The sequence below is a fragment of the Alternaria alternata genome (genome assembly GCF_001642055.1).
Source record: "Alternaria alternata strain SRC1lrK2f unplaced genomic scaffold CC77scaffold_4, whole genome shotgun sequence".
Lineage (NCBI taxonomy): Eukaryota > Fungi > Ascomycota > Dothideomycetes > Pleosporales > Pleosporaceae > Alternaria > Alternaria alternata.
In genome coordinates, this window is record NW_017306193.1 from 406,822 (window position 1) to 423,503 (window position 16,682).

Here is a 16,682-nt window from a genome sequence, read left to right on the forward strand (position 1 = left end):
TTGCCTGTGCGGGACCCTGAGACAGCGGTTAGTGTGCGGCGCTAGCCTTGGTATGACAAAAGTTACGGCGATTGCTGGTTCTCGAGCGACAATGCAAGGTCCCAGTCTTTCGCTTACACGCCCGCAGAGTGTTGGGACTCTGCAACCATCCCGCCGCCTTATTAACAGCGGCTGCCGTCTCTGCTTTCCCTCCCACCCGACATCTTTCGCTGTTCCTTCCCTCCCCCCTTCAACCTCGTCATTCACTTGAACGTGGTGAAGCTTTCCATCGTTGCCGTTGGAGCTTTGAACTCACACCCACCGGAGGCCAACCGGAGCTCAATCTTTTTTTGAGCCGCTAGTTGCTTCCAGTCGAATTTCTTCGACATCCCTCGCTTTCCCTACTACTACCTTTCCACCACACCCTCAGTATGCCTTCCCACCAGCCTACCGCCGGCATGATGGCCGTCGACCCCGACTACGTCAAGCAGCCGTCTTCCATGGCGAGCACCTCGGAGCCGAACCGCAACCCAAAGTACGACCCTAAGAAGCCACATATCACCGACACGCCCATCACCAAGGCCAACTGGTACAAGCACGTCAACTGGCTGAACGTAAGTTTGTTCGTAAACATGCACCCCGCAGCATTGGCTAACGTCGGACCCAGGTTACCTTCATCATCGGCATCCCTCTCGCTGGCTGCGTTGCCGCCTTCTGGACTCCTCTCAAATGGCAGACCGCCCTCTGGGCCGTCGTATACTACTTCTGGACTGGTCTCGGCATCACAGCTGGCTACCATCGCCTCTGGGCACACAAGTCCTACAACGCCTCTCTCCCACTCAGCGTCTTCCTTGCCCTTGTTGGCGGCGGTGCTGTTGAGGGTTCCATCCGCTGGTGGAGCCGCGACCACCGTGCCCACCACCGCTACACCGACACCAACAAGGACCCATACAGCGTCCGCAAGGGACTTCTCTACAGCCATCTTGGCTGGATGGTCATGAAGCAGAACCCCAAGCGTATTGGCCGCACCGACATCACCGACTTGAACGAGGACCCCGTCGTTGTCTGGCAGCACAAGCACTACATCAAGGTTGTCATCTTCATGGGTTTGATCTTCCCCTCGGCTGTCGCTGGTCTTCTCTGGAACGACTGGAAGGGTGGCTTCATCTACGCCGGTATCCTCCGCATCTTCTTCGTCCAGCAGGCTACCTTCTGCGTCAACTCGCTTGCCCACTGGCTCGGAGACCAGCCCTTTGACGACCGCAACAGCCCCAGGGACCACGTCATCACCGCCCTTGTTACTCTCGGCGAGGGTTACCACAACTTCCACCACGAGTTCCCCTCTGACTACCGTAACGCTATCGAGTGGCACCAGTACGACCCCACCAAGTGGTCCATCTGGCTGTGGAGCAAGCTCGGTCTCGCCTCCAACCTCAAGCAGTTCCGTGCCAACGAGATCGAGAAGGGTCGCGTCCAGCAGCTTCAGAAGAAGATTGACCAGAAGCGCGCCAAGCTCGACTGGGGTGTACCTCTTGAGCAGCTTCCTGTCATCGAGTGGGACGACTATGTTGAGCAGGCTAAGAACGGCCGTGGTCTGATTGCCGTCGCTGGTGTTGTACACGATGTTACCGACTTCATCAACGAGCACCCCGGAGGCAAGACTCTGATCAAGAGCGGCATTGGCAAGGACGCCACTGCTATGTTCAACGGCGGTGTCTACTTCCACTCCAACGCTGCTCACAACCTACTCTCTACCATGAGGGTGGGTGTCATTCGTGGTGGATGCGAGGTCGAGATCTGGAAGCGCGCCCAAAAGGAGAACAAGGAGGTCAACATCGTCAAGGACGAACAAGGCAACCCAATCATCCGGGCTGGTAACCAGGTTACCAAGGTCGCGCAGCCCATGCTCAGCGCCAGCGCGGCCTAAAGCATTGTCCTTTTCGATTTAGCGATTCCTGGCGTTTGGGATGCCTTTTCGTTTTGTGTAGGCATAATACTGTTTTCATTTCACAGCGTTCGCTAGCGAGCATCGTGGAGACGATGCTCAGCACGATTAGATGGCGTATGTTTGTAGCCTTTGATGAGCGCATGCTTTGAAAAGTGAGCTTTACGGCCTAGACCGAGAATGATATCCATTCACAATTTACCCTAAGATATTTATACGCTTGCCCTATTGTGATGTTATGTGGCTGGCCAGGGTGGGTTTTGTTTTTGTTCCTTCCACCTGTTCGTTTAACGCAAGTGACTGCCTTCTCCAATCGGCTGGTCCGTGCCTTACTGTCAACAGGTCTGTCTTCAACCTTCTTACTACGCAGGGCAGGCATCACTTCAAAATCATCACCGTTGTCACACTCTCATTGATGGCGTCCCAACAGACGGGGATTACTCCGCCACCAAAACGCCGCAAGCTTGATGACGATGCCTCGAACCAGGAAGTCGCGGAGCCTGCCGTTCACGCAAGTCTCAACAAGCCAATAAGCCCACCACTATCACGTCGCAAAAGTCCTGAGCCACCGTCGTTCACGCCGACTTGGAACTTCGATAGCATACCTGAACAAACATTGGCGTCGCGCCCGGCTGGACTAACCACGAATCAGCCACCAGATAACGAAAGTAGTCGCAAAGAGGAAACACGGTTTCTGCCTTCGCCTATACAACTGACCAAAATTGAGAAGCTGTCTGCACACCAGAATGTCGACGCTGTGAGTTTGTCAGATTTGTTGGGTGACCCTCTGATCAAAGAATGCTGGAACTTCAACTTTTTGTTTGATCTGGATTTTGTCATGTAAGTGCATGCTCAAGACAATTGCCACATGAGTTCCACTAATGGTGTCGTCTAGGCAGCACTTCGATAGCGATGTGAGGGATATGGTCAAAGTAAAGATCATACATGGCTTTTGGAAGCGGGTGAGAGATGCCCCGTATACACTCTATGTGAGACACACACTGACTTCGTAATACGGATCTTCTAGGATGATAGTAACAGAATTTCCTTGTTCGTGAGTTCCCTGACTCCGTGTCTAATTTGTAGATTTTAACGAAGACTTAGGAAACAGCAGAACAATATCCTAATATCGAGCTGCTGAGCGCATATATTCCAGATCCTTTTGGCACCCGTCAGTAACGCTCATGTACGAACCACGTGTGAGACATACACTGACTTCCTACACGCATATTCAGATCACTCAAAGATGCTTATCCTCTTCCGACATGACGATACTGCGCAGGTTGTCATTCATACAGCCAATATGATCTACCGCGACTGGGCCAATATGACACAGGCAGTGTGGAAGTCGCCATTGTTGCCTGTTTCAGTCAAGGCAGCAACTCCACAGATAGATCCTCTTGAGGTCCACCCTATTGGCTGCGGTGAACGCTTCAAAGTCGATTTACTGCAGTATCTTAGAGCATACGGGAAACGGTTGAATGGTCTGACTACACAACTCGCAGACTATGACTTTGCAAGTATCAGGGCAGCTTTCATCGGTAGTGCGCCATCACGACAGAAGCCTGCTGCAGCCAGTCCTTCGGTAACCTCATTTGGATGGCTAGGACTACGAGAAGTACTTTCTGGTATCCCCGTTTCGAGATCGAAAGACGACTCGCGCCCTCACATCGTTACCCAAATATCCTCCATAGCGACATTGGGTGCAACACCGACGTGGCTCTCGAACTTCCAATCAGTGCTTGCCCGTTGTTCGACAGCCAAAATTGTTATCTCGGAGAAACCCCCACCTTCTTTCACAAAGGCATCATCTTTCTTCGCCAAACGTGGGTCTAGCCCAGAAAAGTTGTCACCTAGATACAGTGTCATCTTCCCAACACCAGAAGAAATTCGCACCTCCCTTGATGGCTATGCGTCTGGTGGATCAATTCACTGGAAACTCCAATCAGCACAGCAACAAAAGCAGCTAGAGTACATGCATCCAACACTATGCCATTGGAAGCATGTATCTTCTGATGGTCTGCCGAAACGTCAGGCGCATCGTGGCCCCGCGGCACCACATATCAAGACCTACATACGCTTCGGCGACGAAGAGCATAGAACCATCGACTGGGCAATGGTGACGAGCGCCAACCTAAGCAAACAAGCATGGGGCGATGTAGTGAACAAGAAAGAAGAGGTCTGGATACAATCATGGGAAGCTGGTGTTGTTATCTGGCCTGGCCTATATGCTCAGACACAATCAGAAGAAGTCGCCGTGATCCCAGTGTTTGGAGCTGACACGCCTGAGCCTGCCGACCTTCCTGCCCTTAATTACAACGCAGAGATGGCAACAGAAGGAACGAAGTTGTTGGGGCCGGAGACTGTCGTAGGCTTCCGCATGCCGTACGATCTGCCGCTTCGTCCTTACAATGTTGAAGAGAAGCCTTGGTGTGCCACCATGCAATATCTGGAACCGGATAGGAATGGGCACGCTTGGGGCGGCTATGGGCGTTGATAACAGCACTATTGCAACCGCCGTGTAGAGTACGTGCAGATTCTTGGGCAATTTCGCTAGCAGCGTACTAGTACACTGACCATACGAGCACGTTGATGGAAGCATTTGTTGTCCTTGTACTTTCCAAGATTATATATAGCATAACACAGCCATGGTGATACTAAAGTCTCACGAGTGTCTCTCCGATCACCCGACGCTTATTTGTCGTGCTTGGCCAGTATCTCCTCGGCGGCCTTGACGTACTCGTCCTCGGCCTGCTTCTGCGTAGTGCCGGCATCGACGACCTCCTTCCACTTGTTGTATTTGGCCTTGCCCTAATCATGCTGTCAGTTTGTGTCGCTACATGGCTGTTCGAAGTTGCCCGGTGAGTGCAGGTATGGGGAATGGTATGTAGGCGGTATATTACGACGGAGAATACGGAGGAGTAGAGAAGGCATGCGAGAACATACAGCAAGATCAAACATGCCAGGCTTCTTGGCGTCGTTGATGTCTTTGCCCTCTGCTACCTTGGCGTACGCGTACAACTATAATCACACACAAGAGTTAGCATCTGAACTGGAGTCAAGTAGTACACTAGGCTAGAACGGGAAAGCCGAAACAAAAGAAAAGAAGGACGTACCTTTAGCTGTTCGTCATTGCTAGGACCCTGCTTGCCAGCCGCCTTGAGCTTCTCGCCCATGGCGCTGACCTTTTGGTAGGTCTGGGTGTACTTGGCTCCTGGCATTTTGGTCTATATTACAAGCATTAGCTCTCTCCATTTCGCTGTTCCAGGCAGTAGGTATCGGGCGCTTCTTACTGTAATACGTGTAGTTTGTAAAGGGTGTATAGAGATGTAGGTGGTTGTGGTGGACTAGTTGGAGAGAAGCTTGGGGCCTTGCTGGCTGGTAGCGGGGTCGAGATCAAGTTCGTAGTGGGGCACCTGCCCTATGACGTTTCCCGAAGGATACATCACATGGGACTTGCACACATGGACACTCCATCCACAGCTGTCGCTCACAAGATTATGCATGAATTTGTATTGAAAACCTATGAAATGTACTGTCTTCCTGTAAACGCCGTTGCAGCGCCCCGCTATATACAGCCCTCAACGTTTATCATGTATCGTTTATCGCTTTCTTCTTGGGTATCACCTCTCCCGCCGTCTCTAATATGCGTGCAGTGAGCGTATGAGCTACCAGGCTAAGAGTTCCTCAACTGCTTATGTGCATGTGAAACTTCTTACGCAAAGTGAATAAGTTAGCAAATGATATTCTAGTGCACGCCGTTGACACCGTTAACACCATTGACACCGTTCACGCCGTTTACGCCATTTACGCCGTTGGTGGCTGGGGCCGATTCGAGCTTCTTCCGGTAAAGCTCTCCATCACATGCCCTAAGACGCTCTGCAGCCTGCTCTGGGGTGATGTCACGCTGAGGCTCGGCCATCATCTCGTAGCCAACTTGGAATTTGCGGACTGTGGCACTTCGCAGGAGCGGAGGGTAGAAGTGGATGTGGAAATGGCTGGACTCAATCTCATCAGCTGTGCCACTGAGAGGAGCCTGGTGAAGACCCATGCCTTGATTTTGTTAGCCACTGTGTTGCGAGTCCAACTGTAGTTGACTTACTGTAAGGGAACTGAGTCTCAAAGAGGTTGTCGTAGCGCCTCGTAATCTCTGCTATACACTCTGCCAGCTGTGCTCGCTCGTCTTTGGTAAAGTCGACCAGCGACCGCTTGTGCTGCTTAGGAACGACCATGATCTCAAACGGCCACACTGCCCAGTAAGGCACACCCGCCCAGAAGCTCTCGTTCTCAAAAACAGTACGGGTCTTCTCTTTCGATTCCAACTCGGCATAATCAACGAGCATGTGAGCGCCTCCTTGCTCTTTGCGGTATTTACTCAGCTGTACAAGTTCCAACGCAGGCTCTTCTGGTAGGGACGTGGTAGTCCAGACCTGTCCGTGCGGGTGGGGATTTGAGCAGCCCATTGCTGTGCCTTTGTTCTCGAAAATCTGCATGTACCGATACTGAGCATTCGGAACTGCAAGAGTGCCCTGTGATAGGGGCGGGAGAGTAGTAGCGGATGCAAGCTTGGCCAGTGGCGACTTGGGATCCAGATGTGCAACGTAGATGTTCGTCCAGGTCTCTATTATAGGAACGATCTGCGCCGGCGACATATCGGCAAGAGTGAGATTATGAGAAGGGGAAAAGCAGATAACATAGCACTTTCCAGTAACGGCCTCGGCGCGGAGTAATCTAGAAGCGAGCGATCCGTCCTTGCTACTGGGGTCATACTCTTGCTGCTCTTCCATGACGGCACTGTAGTCGTTGACAAAGACAAAAGTTTTGTCGAATTTGGGGTTGTGTTCGCCATTTGCCCGCGTGTTTGAGGGGCACAGATAGCACTGTGGACGGTTAGTGTTGGCATTGGATAAAGATAGAGTCCGGGCGAAGGGATACCTCTGGGTCATATTCTGGGAGGGTCGTCTTGGACGGAGACTCCTGCATGCCTCTGTAGGTTTTCAGTGGACTATCGAGTAATCAGTGCCATCAAGATGCTTACTGCCATGGTCGCTTTGTGCGGTGCGGAGAAACTAGTATCCAGCTTCCTCGTAGGATGTTGAAGCGCCTGTGGGAGATGTCGTTCAGCACGGGGTCGGTCATGATGTAGAAATTGTTCCTGGTATGGGATCAGGGCGGACGGTGGTGGTTAGTAGTATATATACAGCCTGGGGAATACGGCGAAACGGGCGCAGGGGCAGTATGCATGGCTCGTGAGCTAAATAGATGGGAGTGACGCCAGTCAGTGAAGGCCTGCACGCTAACTCGGTCAAGCTTTCCCTGTCGGCGGGATGCTAGCCGAGTCGAGTAGCGCACCCTCAAAATGGAGGTTCCCGAGAGCTTGCGCGTTGCATTGAGGACAGCAGAGCCTCTCCAACAACCCACGATACCTGCCGATTGGAGAATTAGCCCGCGACCCGTGAACGCAGGGCTTTTCTCGAGCCCAACATGGCGGCAATGATGCCAAGTGCCGCAACGACCGGCAACCCCTACGACGACGACGCCGTGGAGCGTGACCTGATTGACCCCGACGATGGTGTGTCGCATGCATGCATCTACGAGAGGCCATGGACGACGAGCTAACCACCACCAGCTACCCTCGATGACCTCGACGATCCTCTTCAGGGCACGTCGGACCGCGCGCCGCTGACGGGCAACATGCAGCGCGGCGCTGCGCAGACGCAATCCTACCTGACATCGAGCATTCCAGGCGAAGACCGCCGCGCGCCCACCAACACCATCGACGAGACGGTATGGGACACGCTGTCGCGCGACATCTTCGCCATCTGGGAGAAGATGAAGCAGGTCCTGTACCCCAAGTACCTGCTCGGCGGCATCATGCAGCGTGGCGGAGGCATTGGCGCAGCAGAGCGCGGTGAAGCCGACGGCTTTGGCGGCGGCCTCAGGAACATTGCAGGGCGATGGCCAGATGCAGATGTCATCCTCCAGGGCGGCATGAGCGAGGGCTTGCGCGACTGGGATCTCTGGGGCCCACTCATCTTCTGCCTGCTGCTCAGTCTGTTCCTCTCGTGGGGCGCAAAGGGCGACCAGAAAGACCTCGTCTTCTCCGGCGTCTTCGCCATGGTCTGGATAGGCGAGGCAGTCGTGACGCTGCAGATCAAGCTACTCGGGGGCAACATGTATATCCTCTCTGCAATCCCACACCCTTCCTATACTAATGCCCTCCAGTGCCTTCTTCCAGTCCATCTCCATCATCGGCTACACCCTCTTCCCGCTCGTAATCGCCTCCATCCTCAGTGCTGTTGGCATACCCATGATCGTGCGCATCCCCGTCTACCTTGTCCTCATCGCCTGGTCGTTGGCAGCAGGCGTGAGCATCATGGGCGGGTCGGGCGTGGTGAGGAACCGTGTCGGCATCGCAGTATACCCCTTGTTTGTGTTTTACGTGGCTCTAGGCTGCCTCTGCTTCATCAGCTAGTGCTGAGATGTTATGCATGTAAAAGTATCGGGGCATGGTACAGCACTATCTGGCGTTTCGGACAAGCTGTGGAAATGGCTATTCATATCTTTTGCATATTTACTCCAATACAACGAATGCAACATGTCAGATGCATTTCGAGACAGACATGAAAATAAGCTCGACGTACGTTCCCAAGTAGCGGTAGACGCACAAGTTGCTGCTACCCGTGTTCATGTTTAGCCGTGTGTCTTCCCCACTTCGTCATTGGTCTTTGCAGCGACAACACACTCGACCACGACCGACAGAAGCGCCAGCACTTTGCACCCAGTTAGCCATTCACCACATACGGCGCGCCCTTTCTGCACTTCTCTCGTTCCTGTTGCGTTCTCGACTCGACGGTGTAATTAAACAGTGTTGCATTCGGCGCATTGTAGTGGAAATTTGGTACTAGAGCGCATTGACCGACTCCACTAACCACAAGGCCCATCTGCTCTGCTCTCTTCCGTTGAACGATCCAAGCCTGCAGCTCATAGCCACACCCATTCTCCGACCTCGTTTCCCTATCTTACGGGACAAAGCGCCTTCACATCGCATTGTCGGCCAGTCAGCTCGCCACTAGCCTTGCCGACACACCACCTCCGCGCTGTTGTCCCCGTCGCCCACCGCAACTTGGTCTTCACCACGGAGCTTAGTTGCTATTGTCCGTATTCAAGCTCGCACTGCTTCAATTCACATCCCGAAACTACATACGCAGTCCAGCAATCGACCGAGAAACGCTTCTCATAGGCCAGCATCGCCGGCCCTTCTCCCTAGGTACCCTACTCTGCTACCCGCGAAGCGCAACCTTGACATCCCCCGCGTCTGGAACACGACACATCCACCACCATGACAGACGCGCCAGAGAAACCGCAGGCCACAGCCACAGCTGCTACAGCCTCTGAAGACACCACCAAAGCTGTGCCCACTTCTCCAGCGCGGAGCGATAAGAGCAGCGACAGCGAAGGCAAGAATGTGAGGGAAAAGCTCAAGGATACACAGATCGATGCGCAGGCCACATCAGATCCCACCGCGAGTTCCGATCGGCGCATGCACGATGCACCCAACGGTAGCGCCAAAGTAGGCGAACACAGCGCCTCTGGCTCAGATAGTGAGCGCGGTCGGTTACGACGAAAGCGCAGCCGCGAGGACTTTGAGGATGAAGCAGAAGTAGACAAGCACCCGGAAAAGAAGGTTGAACGGCATGCGCGCAAAAGGTCAAGGGATATTACAGCCGACCTGGAGGCTGCTGCGCCTAGAAAGCCTTCTCCCAGTACTATCACAAGCATCAAAGAGAACGATGGAGACGACCAAATGACATCGCCAAACAAGAATGCCTCCACAACGACTACGGCCGACAAAGCTTCAGGAGCCGGGACAAGCCCCAAGAACAAGCGGACACGCGATCAGGTTGAGAAGGATACCGAAGCTAGCGCAGAAGCTTCGGAAGGTGCATCTACCAATGGAAAACCTGCAGAAAAGTCGGTGGGCGATGAGCGAGACTCTAAGCGATTGCGAGACAAGGAGGAAGTTCAACCTACCACTGATGCAACAGAATCTAAAACCAAGGTATGGTGGCTAACGCTACGTGATTGACACATACTGACTCTCCACCCAGACATCGCTAACCGGTGGGTTTGCCAATTCTTCCGCCGTATCACCTTTTGCCGCCATGGCACCGAAACCTCAAGAACCAAAGGCCTCCGATAAAGCCGAGTCATTACCTCAAACATCAGACGAAAAGTTCAAAGGATCTGGTTTCAGTGGCTTTGCCGCCTCATCTACGTCGCCATTTGGGGGCGTTGCTGCTTCCAAGCCAAATGCTAGTTCGCCGTTCGGTGGGGCGAGCGCGGGCAAATTGTCCTCTTTTGCAGGAAGTGCAGCTCCTTCAATATCTTCAAGTGGTGGCTTCGGGGCGCTTGGAAGCTCAAGTACTTCCGGATTTGGTGGCAGCTCTTTTGGAGGATCTCTAGGCGGTGGTTTTGGGGGCTTCAGTGCAGCCAAGCCCATAGGCTCTTTTGCTGCCCCCGGTGGTAGCTTGGAGATTAAGGGTCTCAAGGAGAAAGAGAAGCCTTTTGGTGCAGCCGCAATCGGCGAACCATCTGATGACGAAGACGATGATGATGACGACCCAGAGAAGGCCACAGACAAAGAAGAGCGACATTCGAGTCAGCCACTCCTTTCACAACAGCGTATGTCAATTTCTGTTCATCTGAATTACAATGCTGACCATTTTGTAGCACATGAGACCGGTGAAGAGGGCGAAGAGACTATTTGGACCGGCCGCGCAAAGCTTTACACTATGGCTGGCGAAGGATCGAATCGAGGGTGGAAAGAGCGTGGCGTAGGAACATTCAAGCTCAACATCACAATTGACGAACCCAAGAAGGCTCGTTTCGTCCTACGCGCAGAAGGCACCCATCGACTGCTGCTCAACGCTGCCGTCACAAGTAACATGGTATTCGGCGGCGATGCACAGGGCGAGAAGCCGAAGGACACGCGGTTACTCTTCAACTCGCCCAATCTCGAGGGCGAGCTGGAGATGCACTTACTAAAGGTATGAATATTATCTAGCCTTAATACATGTACGGAACTGACATTTTACAGTTGAGGGCTGAGAACGCGCAGCAGCTATGGGAAGAAGTCAAAAAAGTGCAAGAGGAACTGTAGGATACTTTTATTCAGAAGCATTGGTAGCTTGGAAGTGGAAAAAACCGTGGTCGCTAGATCTGGATACGACACAATTGGTATTGCGCCATGGGGCTGCATTGAGGTCAATCAAACGGAAAGACGAATACGTCTCGATGACTGAATGAGGGATGAGAGCACGACGACACGGCATTTGGAGGCTTCCTAAGTGATATCCACTGCACCGTACACATTGGTAGACCGGCGAAGCATTAGTCTTGCCTGCACAGTATTTGTGGATAGAAGTAGAAACTCAAGAAAGAAACATTTGTCATTGCTTATCTCTCATATTGGCACTGTATCCTGTGGTACATGCCAAACAGACCTTGTTTCTCGGGTCTGGATTGTACACACAAATCGTCGTACTAGGTGCCTGAATCGATCATCTGCACATATGATTGCTTCTTCCAAGATTCCTTATATGCAAGAGCGACGCATCATCTACAGTCTGCTCGAATAGTCCAGACTACCAGAGTCATGCTCCGCGGACACATCGTCGCAATTCTTACTACATACGAGGTTCATGCCCGCTTATCAGCGCTCTGCATGAGAAATATCCGATTGGTGAGGCTTCTACGAAGGGCACAAAGGACAACCCGTTGTCTAAATCGAGATGCGGCGCAGGGCTTGCCCCCAAACATCGGATTGGACAACGCCATGTACGACGTTGCACGATGGAGCGCTCGCTGCCTGTTGCTGTTGCTGCGCCGCGTTCCTTCATTAACTGGCGCTTGCATATATAGGACTGAGCTCACTGAGCCCTAACTTAATGGATCTGCCGAATCAACCCTGCCGACGTATTCACACAGAAAAATAGCACTGACAAGGAAGGACGAGAAGAGCCAACATACTTACTTATATCTACTTTACGATCCATTAACTCCAGTATCCTTTCAGATCGACTTTGATTGGCTACTCAGTTCGAAACAAGAAGAAGTGATAAAACCTAAATGCTCGCATTTCTCCTTCCCTCTTACTTGACTTGCCGTCACACACATACACCTACACTTGCACCCATCATAATGGCAAATCAAACACCCCCACCACAACGCCGATGGAAACAGCTGTATGAATCTCTCCTCCTCAACATTGCAGAGTGGCAGCGAGAATCATCATATCCTTCTTCCTTACCTCTTACAGAGACTAGTCACCATCCGGTAAGAATGTCCAAGACAGACACCTTGAGTGTGCGGCGCTAATCCAGGAATTTAGGAGCCTGTTACAGCTAACAGCATGGAAAACATCAAAACAGGTTACGCGCATGGGTGTTTGTTGGAAGAAGGACGAGGGAGTGCCGAGTCGAAGGCATTGCTAGCGACAGGGAGTCAAGCTAAGATCTATGAAAAGGATGTGGACGAGGGGGTAGAGGATGAGACCATTGAGCAAGTAGGGAACGATGATGGCGATATACAAGACCACCCGAACCTACGGATGCAGTGGAAATGGACTCTAGTGTCGAAACGAGACACCGAATAGCGGACCGGAAAGTAGGAACCCAGACTTGCAGGTATCAGATATTCCTTTGCTCGCGTAGTGTTCAGCGAACAGAATTGACCTAGCTTCTTTCCCAATGATTTACGTCTTATGAATCGTAATAATCCAACCTCTGTCCAAGCACTTCGCATTGTGCTCCTTCTCTAAATTCCTCCATTTTACCTCTTCCTCGTACATCCAACACCTTCAGCATTGGCTTCGCCGCATTGACCGGTTCCCAGATACCCGTAGTCTTTACCATCTTGCTTGTGTTCGTAAAACCTCGTGCCATCAAGAATGCTTCGTCAGGCGTCGGATTACCCGTTCGTGCAAAAGCCGTCCAGGTGTCTACAATGAACTGGCTGAATGGGATGTCGTCGTCGTCCCGCAGCGGTCGCCCTTGAGGGATAGTGTTGCCGAAGACGGAAAGCAGCTCACCGGAATGGCATTTGTAAACTACGTTGCGATTGAGTCAGCAATGTTTTTTACGTCAAAAGATACTCCTAGAGCTGAATAACCCACAGGGCGCATTAGGATCACCAAACGGATACAATTCTGTGACTGGCGCTTCACAGGCTGGAGGATTAGGACTCCAGTCTTCAATCTGATATGCCCTATCAAACTCGTAGCTATACACACTCTTGAACACCCCGTTCTTTGCAGCAGTATACGCTGTGCTTTGGGCTAGACACCTGAACATCACATCCGTGGCTACCCGGGACGTAAGATTGAAGATGCGTAGAGTGCTATTCGCACCTTCAGGGAACGGGAACGAGTTCGAAGAAAGGATAGCCGAGGCAGGAAAGCCTTGCGAGGATAGTACAGCAGATACATTAGACCAAGTAGGATACGAGGTGAAAGGTGATCCATCGTCACGCATAATTCCAGACATTATGGGTATATTGAATCTTGGTGCTGTTGGACCGAGAGGAAGGGTTGCGTTCGTCAAAAATATGCCGTCGACCACGGGGTATCTAAAAGTCTATTAGATCGGAGCTCCGTCTGTTTCTCAGCTCAAAGAAAAGTACAATCATGTTTGATTGACGGTTTCCAGTTGATAGGTGTTCGAAGTGAAAGGTAGTGCAGAGTCATGAAAGAGGTAGGATGTGTTCTGAGAGAATGCGAGCGATAGGCGAGAATTCTCGGTAGAGCCTAGAGGTGTTTGATGGAGTTGGTGTGGGAAACAAAAAATCCATATCTAAGCCTAGAGTTACTCCATAAGACTGAGAGGGAGAGGAATATCAAACGACCATCCAATAAACACGAGATGTGATCTGAAATCTCTCATTCTTGAATATGAGTGGATAACTGACCTTGCAACAGTTCCGGACGGCTGTGAAACGTTTCTAATGCCTACCAAGGCAAGAGGATCTGCTTTCCGTAGGCAGGCGACTGTGTCTTCACCCTTCAATGGCGTACACCCTACTTCAGCGATGGCTGCCGCGGTTCGGTTTGTAGCTTCTTCTATGGTTAGGTACCTGGAGAAAGTGGAGGCGTATTCTACGCCTTGTGGCGTGCTCATCATAATCGCTCCGCAGACCTTGTTTCGCGCTTGTGGTGATGCAAGCAGAGCTCTAACCGATGCCGCTCCTGCACTCTGCCCGAAAACAGTAATTCTGTCCTTATCACCTCCAAAGTCCTCAACGTGCGCGCGAAGCCAATCAAGCGCAACGCTCTGATCATGAAGCCCATAGTTTCCTGTTAACGAAGTGTTGCTAAGTGCTAGAAAACCCAAAGTAGACAATCGATAGTTTATGGTCACCAGAACAACGTCTCCCCGAGAGGCCATGGCGCTACCGTCGAATGTAGTATCGCTAGCTGCTCCTCCTGTAAAGCCTCCGCCATGTATCCATACCATAACAGCTTTCCCCTTACGCGTTGCATTATCAACATTGGGGAGATGCGGCGTCCATATATTGAGCGTGAGGCAATCTTCGGCGCAATCCGGGGTCCCTTGAACCCCACATCCAGACTGTATACACTGCGGGCTGTAATCGAGTGCGGTGATGTTGGATCCAGGTGGGGGAGGATAATACGTCGAGTGGGCGAAACGAGCTGGGATCGAAGCGTATGTGATGCCGAGGAAACGGAAAGACGAAGAGGATCGTTCGCGAAGACCTATGATTCTTGCATTGTTAGTCGCTATTGCTACCTGACGATCCCGATCGTTTCCTGCATTGAAACAAAGTACTGGTAAGTAGGTTTCGCAAGGATAATATGCCAGTTCAGCATGCGCAGTAACTGCTGTGCAGTTCGTCGTCGAATTGCTGCTGACCCAGTAGACACCAGCCTTATAGGCGGCGTTCGCATAGTCTAAGTACCGGAGGAAAGTCAAGTCCTCGAGATGGCGTTGGGGGTCCCACAGTTTTGTGCCTAAAGCAGCGCACTTTGAGGTCGCAACAGAGTAGTTGAACGATGTGCTCAGCAAAATGCTTGCTGCATGCCGAGTTGTGAGGTTGCCATACAGGTCATTGTGTGTGATGATTGACAAATCGGATCCAATTGATTGTGGGGTGGGAACGACCGTTGCGGTAGAGAAGAGAAGAGTCAGTGAGATGGTGAGAAGGCCAACAAGTATAGCCATCGGGGAAAGTGAGGAAGGGACAAGTCGTCCCTGACGATCCCGCAGGACATGTTGACGACAGGCGATATATCCAGGAGGATTCTATTGCTTGGATAGTGCGCGGGTGGTATATTACCTACGGCACATGATATCACGCCTATTCGTGGGATATATGGCGGCTGGACAGACTACGGTAGAATAGACGAAGCGGCGGGAAACGTTAATTGAGGATCGTCGTAGGTATAGACCAGCCTGGTGCTGTGTGGAAGAGTTCTACATGTTGTTGGGGTCTAAAGCTGCGGTGGTCTTGTAATGGGTAGGCTGATGTTTGTTGACATTCAGCCGCTTGTTTGGCTTGTACCAAACATGCGACGCAGGTACAGGAGCAAGAGCAGGTGCGGAGCCGGAGGACACAGGGCGGCAGGAGGGTGGGATTCCATGGGCGCAAGCAAGATACGGGCTCGGTGTCGAGGGATATACATAGAGCTCGCGATGAGGCCACGGTGCTGGTGGGTACCCACCCGGCTGCATGTTGGATGACGTTTGGGTGGCGAAGTTCAATCCAATGTTTCATCAGCGTTCTGGGCGGGGCAGCAGCTTATCGTTGTTTATTCGCCCCGGCGCGCCTGCCCCGACGAGTCGCTCGCGCCTTCGGTCGCCACAACGCGCGACGAGAAGCGACGGGTTTCTGCGAAGGCAGCGCGCAGGTGGAAGAGACAGAGAGAGAGGGAGGGAGGGAAGGCGCTTCGAGCAACGGCTTTGGGCCTCCATTTCATCGCAGCTTTGGGACGGCGCTCGGCCCCCCGAACTTGATCTGCGCGCGACTGCATTCTGAATGGCGCTATCCCCATCGGGCCTGGCTCGGCTGCATTCTCATTATCCTCTTGATGCCGTCGATGCTGAAGCTCATACCACTCCCTGTTCAGACGCGATGAACGCCAGCTCAAGGCTTCGCTCGCATGTCCCCAGCCACCGCATGTCCGTCTGGGCTGCGCCTTGGAAGGCGCCAGCATGGCGACACGCGCCCGAATTTGATCTCGCACTTGCTGTAACCCCTCGTTGACTAATTACATCTAGCGTTCACTCCTGTCCATGTCCTTGGTGGTGCACGGACCCCGCGAGCTAAGCCCTTCTCGCTCGCGAGAGTTGGGGCCATTCATTCTCAGGACATTCGCACGCTCCATTCTCCACTGCCATTCTGACTCCCATACCGCCTGACGCCGCCCTTGCCGTACCGTCGCCATCTGCAACACTGACCTCGCTGTCGCCTCGACTGTCGACGCCGACGCCTTTGATTGCGCGCGCCGCTTCCTTTGTCACAGCAGCCTTCAGCCATCTCCTCCCTCCGAAGCCGCCTCGAGCCTCGAGCCTCACCACCCTGCCTCACCGACCGGCGCATTACATGCAATCGAACACACACGGTCCCAGTACCATCTCTTCATGATAGGCTTCCCGTCACGCTCCCAGAGTGACGTTTCGAGCCCCCCGTCGCCATCCTGCCCCCGGTCCGCACTCGCTGCAACCGGCCACGCAACCCTCTT

The 16,682-nt window shown here is 52.6% G+C and overlaps 8 protein-coding genes across 8 annotated transcripts; 5 read left to right on the forward strand and 3 right to left on the reverse strand.

The window, feature by feature from the left end:
- The first annotated feature begins 330 nt into the window (after nt 1-330).
- On the forward strand, nt 331-2,034 carry CC77DRAFT_618845 (hypothetical protein). Its single transcript, XM_018532482.1, has 2 exons — nt 331-593; nt 647-2,034. Exons 1-2 carry the CDS (start codon nt 411-413, stop codon nt 1,904-1,906), a joined length of 1,443 nt encoding a protein of 480 aa, XP_018389136.1. The 5' UTR covers nt 331-410; the 3' UTR covers nt 1,907-2,034.
- Nucleotides 2,035-2,339: 305 nt separating this feature from the next.
- On the forward strand, nt 2,340-4,421 carry CC77DRAFT_1058225 (tyrosyl-DNA phosphodiesterase 1; the record flags this gene model as incomplete). Its single annotated transcript, XM_018528105.1, has 5 exons — nt 2,340-2,764; nt 2,820-2,886; nt 2,952-2,978; nt 3,029-3,095; nt 3,160-4,421. The coding sequence occupies 5 exons, from the start codon at nt 2,340-2,342 to the stop codon at nt 4,419-4,421; spliced, it is 1,848 nt and encodes a 615-aa protein (XP_018389137.1).
- Nucleotides 4,422-4,618: 197 nt separating this feature from the next.
- CC77DRAFT_1058226 (hypothetical protein) lies at nt 4,619-5,145 on the reverse strand (the record flags this gene model as incomplete). Its single annotated transcript, XM_018528106.1, has 3 exons — nt 4,619-4,735; nt 4,871-4,945; nt 5,041-5,145. 3 exons carry the CDS (start codon nt 5,143-5,145, stop codon nt 4,619-4,621), a joined length of 297 nt encoding a protein of 98 aa, XP_018389138.1.
- A 281-nt stretch (nt 5,146-5,426) lies between these two features.
- CC77DRAFT_1017364 (galactose-1-phosphate uridylyltransferase) lies at nt 5,427-7,205 on the reverse strand. The gene is made up of 4 exons (XM_018524393.1): nt 6,963-7,205; nt 6,860-6,911; nt 6,027-6,804; nt 5,427-5,977 (listed from the first exon to the last, which is right to left on the reverse strand). The coding sequence occupies exons 1-4, from the start codon at nt 7,061-7,063 to the stop codon at nt 5,673-5,675; spliced, it is 1,236 nt and encodes a 411-aa protein (XP_018389139.1). The 5' UTR covers nt 7,064-7,205; the 3' UTR covers nt 5,427-5,672.
- An 81-nt stretch (nt 7,206-7,286) lies between these two features.
- CC77DRAFT_1017365 (Yip1-domain-containing protein) lies at nt 7,287-8,540 on the forward strand. Its single transcript, XM_018524394.1, has 3 exons — nt 7,287-7,496; nt 7,554-8,100; nt 8,150-8,540. Exons 1-3 carry the CDS (start codon nt 7,409-7,411, stop codon nt 8,397-8,399), a joined length of 885 nt encoding a protein of 294 aa, XP_018389140.1. The 5' UTR covers nt 7,287-7,408; the 3' UTR covers nt 8,400-8,540.
- Nucleotides 8,541-8,833: 293 nt separating this feature from the next.
- Nucleotides 8,834-11,335, forward strand: CC77DRAFT_619478 (hypothetical protein). Its single transcript, XM_018532483.1, has 4 exons — nt 8,834-9,986; nt 10,036-10,609; nt 10,658-10,974; nt 11,025-11,335. The coding sequence occupies exons 1-4, from the start codon at nt 9,267-9,269 to the stop codon at nt 11,085-11,087; spliced, it is 1,674 nt and encodes a 557-aa protein (XP_018389141.1). The 5' UTR covers nt 8,834-9,266; the 3' UTR covers nt 11,088-11,335.
- Nucleotides 11,336-11,882: 547 nt separating this feature from the next.
- On the forward strand, nt 11,883-12,581 carry CC77DRAFT_1091912 (hypothetical protein; the record flags this gene model as incomplete). The annotated part of the gene is made up of 2 exons (XM_018529605.1): nt 11,883-12,262; nt 12,318-12,581. Exons 1-2 carry the CDS (start codon nt 12,056-12,058, stop codon nt 12,579-12,581), a joined length of 471 nt encoding a protein of 156 aa, XP_018389142.1. The 5' UTR covers nt 11,883-12,055.
- Nucleotides 12,582-12,687: 106 nt separating this feature from the next.
- Nucleotides 12,688-15,162, reverse strand: CC77DRAFT_982589 (alpha/beta-hydrolase; the record flags this gene model as incomplete). The annotated part of the gene is made up of 3 exons (XM_018536120.1): nt 12,688-13,034; nt 13,101-13,560; nt 13,921-15,162. The coding sequence occupies 3 exons, from the start codon at nt 15,160-15,162 to the stop codon at nt 12,688-12,690; spliced, it is 2,049 nt and encodes a 682-aa protein (XP_018389143.1).
- Nucleotides 15,163-16,682: the final 1,520 nt, after the last annotated feature.